This window comes from Hippocampus zosterae, unplaced genomic scaffold, assembly GCF_025434085.1.
Source record: "Hippocampus zosterae strain Florida unplaced genomic scaffold, ASM2543408v3 HiC_scaffold_22, whole genome shotgun sequence".
In the NCBI taxonomy this organism is placed as follows: Eukaryota; Metazoa; Chordata; class Actinopteri; order Syngnathiformes; family Syngnathidae; genus Hippocampus; species Hippocampus zosterae.
Genome location: NW_026262818.1, coordinates 3,567,501 through 3,574,434, shown reverse-complemented (window position 1 = coordinate 3,574,434; position 6,934 = coordinate 3,567,501). Strand labels below are relative to the sequence as shown.

At 44.1% G+C, this 6,934-nt stretch overlaps 1 protein-coding gene across 2 annotated transcripts in view; it reads right to left on the bottom strand.

The window, feature by feature from the left end:
* Positions 1-565: 565 nt before the first annotated feature.
* The window catches only part of LOC127594597 (protein Tob1-like), a 51,152-nt gene continuing 44,783 nt past the window's right edge, over positions 566-6,934 (bottom strand). The window contains exons 1-2 of one of the 2 annotated variants that reach the window (XM_052056474.1): positions 4,759-5,009; positions 566-2,901 (exon numbers count right to left, since the gene is read on the bottom strand). In XM_052056474.1, coding sequence (XP_051912434.1) covers positions 1,708-2,712 — 1,005 coding nt within the window. In that variant the 5' untranslated portion in view covers positions 2,713-2,901; positions 4,759-5,009 and the 3' untranslated portion in view covers positions 566-1,707. Of the gene's footprint in view, positions 2,902-4,758; positions 5,010-6,934 lie in introns of those variants that run through there. The other variant, XM_052056475.1, reaches the window with a different exon arrangement.

The following is a 6,934-nucleotide window of genomic DNA, read 5'->3' as shown; positions in this document are numbered from 1 at the left end:
CCCAGCCCACACTGAATGAAGGGAACCGAAACAAAAACAACAGAAGGAGGGGCCACACAGTGGACGACTGAGGACAGATGTTTTCAAACAGAAATCCTTTTCAGACACCAACATGGATTTTTTCATGTGTGCCATGCTGCGTACCAAGTAGCCATGAAACATTCAAGTCAATAAGTAACAAGGTGGCTGGGCTTAAAGCAGTGATTATCTCTTTAAAGGCTGAAGATGTTATAAACATCTCAACCTCGTGGCAAGTTCAGCACACCGATTTCCGTTCCAACAGCCTTCCAGCTTTCTTCCAAAAGGTGGACCAACAGGCTTCTATCATATAATTACCGTGACAATAACCTTGGCCTTCCGAGCCGACGTTTACAGGACATGAGGCATTGTGGCCTTAATCTCTGGGTGTCGCTATGACACACGGGTGTGAATACACAACCTGCTATTATTAGCTTGTAAACTGCTTGGTGTGCGAAAGGGTAAATCATGGTTAAGACCGCTGCTATGTTTGAGCAGGCAAACCCCCCCCCCCCAAAAAAACAAAACAAAACAAAATGAGCTCACGTTCAGCAAGATCTTCCAACTGTAGTTTATTAAAAAGACCAGGGTGCAAATATGAAATTAAAAAAAATAAAGACAAGCATATCATTTTTAAGCATTTAATACAAACTTAACAATATAAACTATTTCAGTCCCTCTTGACATGTAAGACACTGACTCAAAATACTTTGTTATACCGCATTTTTTTTCTCATCAAGTATTGCACAATGTAGGTACAAAAATTACTATCCATACGATTACATTTGCTGTCCATAGAATAGCAAAATCTTGAACCCCTTAACAGAAAATACAATTCATCTTTCAGAAATAGCAAATATTCCTACAATTCGAGTTCCACCACTAAAGGAATATTCTGTACACAATCTTGAGAATATCTGGTGTCATTTTTTTTTCTTTTAAGATGGATTTGTTTCACAATAGTTTTAAAAAAGAAAACTAAGGAAAAGCTGCTGCAGCCATCACAGATCACTGGAGTAGTAAAAAGATATAAATGCAACACCATGTCATAGAAACAATATATACTCTGATAGCTTACAAACTTTGTACCAAATGAAATTATACAATTAGAAAAAGACCAAGTAACCCCACTTTGTACTGCCAATTCATAAAAATCAGCCCGTCTTACCAACTGTAAAATACTGTAAGAGGCCAAAACTTGAAGCTTGTGATTTGTTTTTTTTTCTTCATTATATCCCCCCTCATTTTTGGAGTATTTTCCTCAACATGGTAAAAAAAAGAAAGAATATTGTGCTTGGTTGGCAAAAAAGGGAAAAAATAAATAAAAAACAATGATGCATGATGAATTGAAGAAACCAAGCTTGGATGTCTGCGATTGGCTGGCAACTGATCCAGGGTCTCCCCCGCCTACTGCCCGAAGACGGCTGGGATAGGTTCCTGCACCCCCCGCGACCCTAGTGAGGATTAAGCGGTTCAGAAAATGGATGGATGGAAGCTTGGATGTGTTTATACAGCAAGCTTTTGTAGTGTAGAAACAAACTCGAAGGGTTCCAGTAAACACACCCTTGGGCACATGCGCCTGGTGGACGAGTCGCTCTCGGTCCAGTTTCTAAAGTGTGCGCTTCGTTTTTTTTTTCCCTCTCTTTTCCGAGCCACCTTATTCATAAATAACCATCTGCTCGGTAAGTTTTAGTTAGCCATAACAGGCTGGAATTGCTGGTTAGAATACTGCATGGTGCTCAGACTAAAGTTGAGGCCGTCCACGAGGGACTTGTCATTGAGGCTTCCGTAGGCTGCAAACACGTCGAAGGCATTGTTGTACGGCAGATGTCCGAGCCCCAGGGAGGCCTCGGCGGGAAACGCTGGCCCGGGACTGGCCTGGCCCTGGAGACTGGGAAACACAAACTCCTTGGCGTTGGGGGACAAAGCCGAGGCCTTCTGTTGCTGCTGCTGACTGAGGCCTAGCCCGTACAGTGAGTGCATGGAGGTGGAGATGGCTTTCTGCTTGAGCAGGGTGTTGACATTCAGACCCAGGTTGCCAATAGGCGAAGACCGTGCCGCTTTGTTGCTACCGCCGCCGTTGGTGCCGTTGTTGCCGCGGCCGCAGCTTTTCATCTTGGTGGATCCAAACTTGGTGGCGGCGAAGGTGGCAGTGGTGAATGTCAGCGGCTGGGCCGAACGCGGCATGAAAGAGGGGCTGACGGCAGCCGACTGCCCAAAAGGAGGCGACGGCGAGCTGGACTCGGACGATTGGCCGACGGGTTCTGTGATTGGCATAAAGACCTGGGCCTCGGGATTAAAACTGTTCTTGATCTCCTTGTCTAGCTCAGAGCCGTTCTCGCCGTTATCATCCACGTAGAGCACCTTGACCGCTCCCTTTTCTCCGATTTGGTAGGAGACCTCGAACGGGTCAATCCACACGCTGAGGTCCTGAGGGAGGTTATTGCGGACATCTTCGATGGCCAGCCCGCTCTCTTTCGCCGCCTGTTCCACCACGGGGTCCACCTTCTCCCCTACATGGATACAGCGGAACCCCGAACCTTTGTATGGCTTATCCGGGTACCAGTGGCCTTCATACTTTTTCCTCAGCAGGCTCTCCAGCTCCTCGCCGAATATATTCACACGTCGTCGGGGGAGTTTGTTGTATAAATAGGAAATAATAAAGTTGAGTGCTACTTGAATTTCAAGCTGCATAGCTGCTTCGATGGAGATGAGATTTTTGTCTGAGCTGTTTGTTTCCACCCCCACCCCCAACTGCACCAGAACAGAAAACAATTTTTAAATCTTCAAGGCAAAAGTGACCGGAGTGATGGAAATGTTGATGGATGGAGTTCTTGTGGACGAAATGAATATCCTTCCTGAAACGTGGCTGGGTTCTGGGTCCTGAAAGACAAGAAAGTTCCCTTTAGTACCTCTGCATTATGTCAACCCATTTACATTTGCTGAACTAAAAATGTTTGTTGACATCCATTCTGATATCAACTTTCAAAATACCATTGACATCGCAATTTGTTTTATATGGCAGCTAGAACATGACGAGATTTAGCTGAGCCTTTTGCGAACATTTTAAAGAAATAACAGTTACAAATGTATGTATTTTTTGCTTTCTAGAAGCTTTTTTTATGGAAATACACGTTTCTGTAAAAATGCTGGTATCCGGTCGACAGTCTCACCCAATGACAAATGGGACAGGCTCCAACTGCAAAACATAACTATTGCAAACACGCGCTGTAGAAAACATGGACATGTCCAAAATCTCACCAAATTTTGCAACCATGTTGATCATGACTTTTAAAAAAACAGACTTATTAAGGGTCCTAAACAGGAGCAGACGGGCGATGTTAAATTGTGAAATTGCTTGCTACACCATTTAATATAGGGAGAGCATAGAATCATAGCTGCTCACTCAGTAGCGCCCCCTGGAGAGTTTGAACATAAATAAGCGGAGGATAAATTCGGTGCCCATGTCTATCATGCCAAGACATGCATAAAAGTCTCAAGGACCATGCTTGAAATTGAAACAAAATTTGGCCAGTTGGGTTTGAAGTTTCCATTTTGGGTCAGTTCACTTGCTCCTACTTTGGCAAAGGCCATTTATCCATTTTCTTACAACTTTCGGGGTCACAAAGAGCTGATGCCTATCCCAGCTGACTTAATGCCAAAAGCAAATTACACCGCAGATTTCCCAATCAATCAATCCCAGGACAACTGTGTCAAATGGGTAACACTAAAAAGTGTAGCCATTTCATCCATACAGTCTAGTTGTGTCTGAGTTAGATGATCACTTCAAGAATTGGTCATGAGAATGCCTCCCCCATTTAATGTCAGTACAAGGGGGGGGGGGAATACATCTAGTGGGGGAGCAGCACCAAGTGTTGAATATGCAACAGTCAGTTGCAAATGCTGGCTGCATCTCTCAATTGGACGGTACCAGCCCCGCTATAAATAAGCCATCGAGTCACTAACGGTGTCATCGGTCTGTTCCTCATTGGCTTTGTGTGACAAGACGAAAGGCAAGCTTTGTGACCCCTGTGGGCAAACGGAAAGTGTGCAATAATCACGCGGATGCTGAATACGTGTTCGGACAAAACACCGACCGAGAGCTCTCTGGGTGGTTCCTTATTTCTACGACTCTGGCTTGCATCCAACGAGCTATAACAAGACACAAACGTGAATGCTGCCGTTACATAATATACACCGACTGCACGCGCATTTCATAGCATCCCGAAGCAGATTTCTTTTAAACATGCGTGTTTTCTCGTCGTGCATGACAACGTCGAAAATTAGCATAACTAGCATTAGCTTGACAACTTGCCGTGAGGGGTGTGAACGCCTGTGCAGCACAGCGTCCTTTTATTATTATAATTATGTTCCCCTCGACCCCCAATATCTCCAGTGAGCCAATTCTGTTAATGTGTAGCTCAGACAGGTTAGTTATAGTTGTCGGTTCGTGATGTGTACAGATTAAGGGATTAAAGGTCAGCGATGGACGCAAATAAAAACAAAAACGTCAAACGGGGGAAAGTCACGTTCATTCGATGCCTGCTCCACAGCTAGCTAGGTAGTTTTTAGCTTGGTGGCCGGAACCAGAATATTCTACAAATGCTAGGTGACTGACATTTAGTAGCGCAATGACAGCAATTAAAAAGGCAAGGAAACGTCAGAAAATACACAATCAAGTTCAGATTCTCAATCGACCGATTACGCGACACCGCTGCGAGTGATTTGAGATGGACTTACATGGGAAATTATCGAACCTCTTGCAATAAGAGCTTCCGCTTGGAGTATTATAGACCTTCGAATTGCAGCGTTCTTTGGGAAGTACAAAATTATGACGTCGAACCTCTTGGCTCCAGAAAAATTTCCTTCTGTGAGTGGTGGGGTAGTTAGCTTGAGTCCAATTCCCGTATTTACTCAGCTGACTCCCAGCAGCCTGGGAGTTTGGACAACTCTGCCCTTTAAGAGCGATAGCGACTTGTTTATATAGTATCCCTCCGCCACGGACACGGAGGAGGTGGAGATGCGGCTCACAGAGGTCGACACCAGGCAGAGCGATTCCACTGGCTCGACGTATAACGTCATCCGCGAACCACCAAATGCCGGCTTCCGATTGGATAATATTTTGGTCAATCAATGGAGGGGAGTTCTATTTACGGCATTCGATAGGCTCTGAACTATTTTTGCATTTTTTCGAGTCATTAAAAATCTTATTATGAACCCAAAAAATATTTATTTAGATATATTTCTCAGACAATGGGGAACAGAGGATGAGGTGCTCGAAAATGGGAGGACAAGGCCCTACACGGCATGTACCACCGGGACCATAACTGAAGTGGCTGATCTCAAGAAGTCCGATCAGTGGCGAGAGAGGACTGGCCTGAAGGACAGCACAGAGGCACTCATCATGGCTGCTCAGGGCCTGCTCCTGAGCACCAGAGCCATTGCGGCCCAGATATACCACACCAGACAAGACCCAAGGTGTAGGTTGTGCAGAGTCATAGGAGACGATCCAACACATAACTGCAGGGTATAAGATGCTGGCAGGGAAACCCTACATGGAACGCCATAACCAGGTGGCTGGCATCGTCTACCGAAACATCTGTGCAGAGTATGGACTGGAAACCCCAAGGTCAAACTGGGAAACACCTCCAAAGATCCTGTGGAACTTCCAGATACAGACTGACATGGTATGAGATGGTATGGCGAACCAAGCACATATTGTGATCTTAGATAAAGGGCAGAGGAAAGTGGATTTTAACTTTTCTTTTGATAGCGGCGCAGACACCCGCAGCAGCTCCTCTTGTTTTATGTTGAGAGGGAAGAAATTTAATCTGTGCCGTTTGTTACACATACAGTACATTTAACAATAAAGTTTATTCAATCCAATCCATCAGAAAGAAACAACACGAGAAACCCGAAAAATACCAAGGGCTCAGAGAGGAGCTGGAGAGAGCCTGGAAGGTAAAGGTGACAGTAGTGCCTGTGGTGGTCGGAGCACTCGGGGCAGTGACCCCCAAACTGATGAGTGGTTGCAACAGATCGCGGGAACAACATTGGACATCTCAGTCCAGTAAAGCACAGTGCTGGGAACAGCAAGGATACTGCGCAAAACCCTCAAGCGTCCTAGCCTCTAGTAGAGGATCCTAGCTGAATGGGGAATGGACACCACCCGAGGGGTGAGACGAGGATTTATAAGATAAGATAAGATATCCTTTATTCGTCCCACACTGGGGAAATTTACAATATTATTATTATTATTATTATTATTATATATATTTTTTTTTATGTAGCCGGGTCTTTAGAAAGACTGGACTGAACACAAAATAATTTTTATTTGGGCTTTATTCCCGACTGAAAAAGAAAAAAAATGTACAGTTTGAGTTCGAAAAAAAGGGATCTAAGAGATCAAAGAAAATTATCTAACAGATAAAAGAAAATTATACAATAATAAACAACAGTGTGGCTCGCTTGATAGGAAAACAGAAATAAAATGACATTACTTCCAAGCCACAATACTCTATTAAATTCGAATAATCATTACAACCCAATGTTTTGAGACACACTTACTCGATACGTTCTGGCGTGTTGGGTGGACACGAAACACGCGGAAAAACACAAATGATCTCCCCTCTAAAGAACACATAAATCAGCTCATAGAATTTCACAGTAAAAAAAAATAACATATTTACACCTTGTCACATTGCGAACACTTACGCTGTACAGCCGTTTGCAGGACCCACCAGAGGAAGCATTCAATTTCCCAAACAATGATCTCTTACTCTTCAAATATTTCAACAAACAATCACTCGTCCAAATACAACACCGAATGTGCTTCATGGTAAAATAGTTACCAATTACCCCTGTGTCACAATGACGATTATTGTTTTTTTTCATGTTGGGACGAGCGGCATCCACA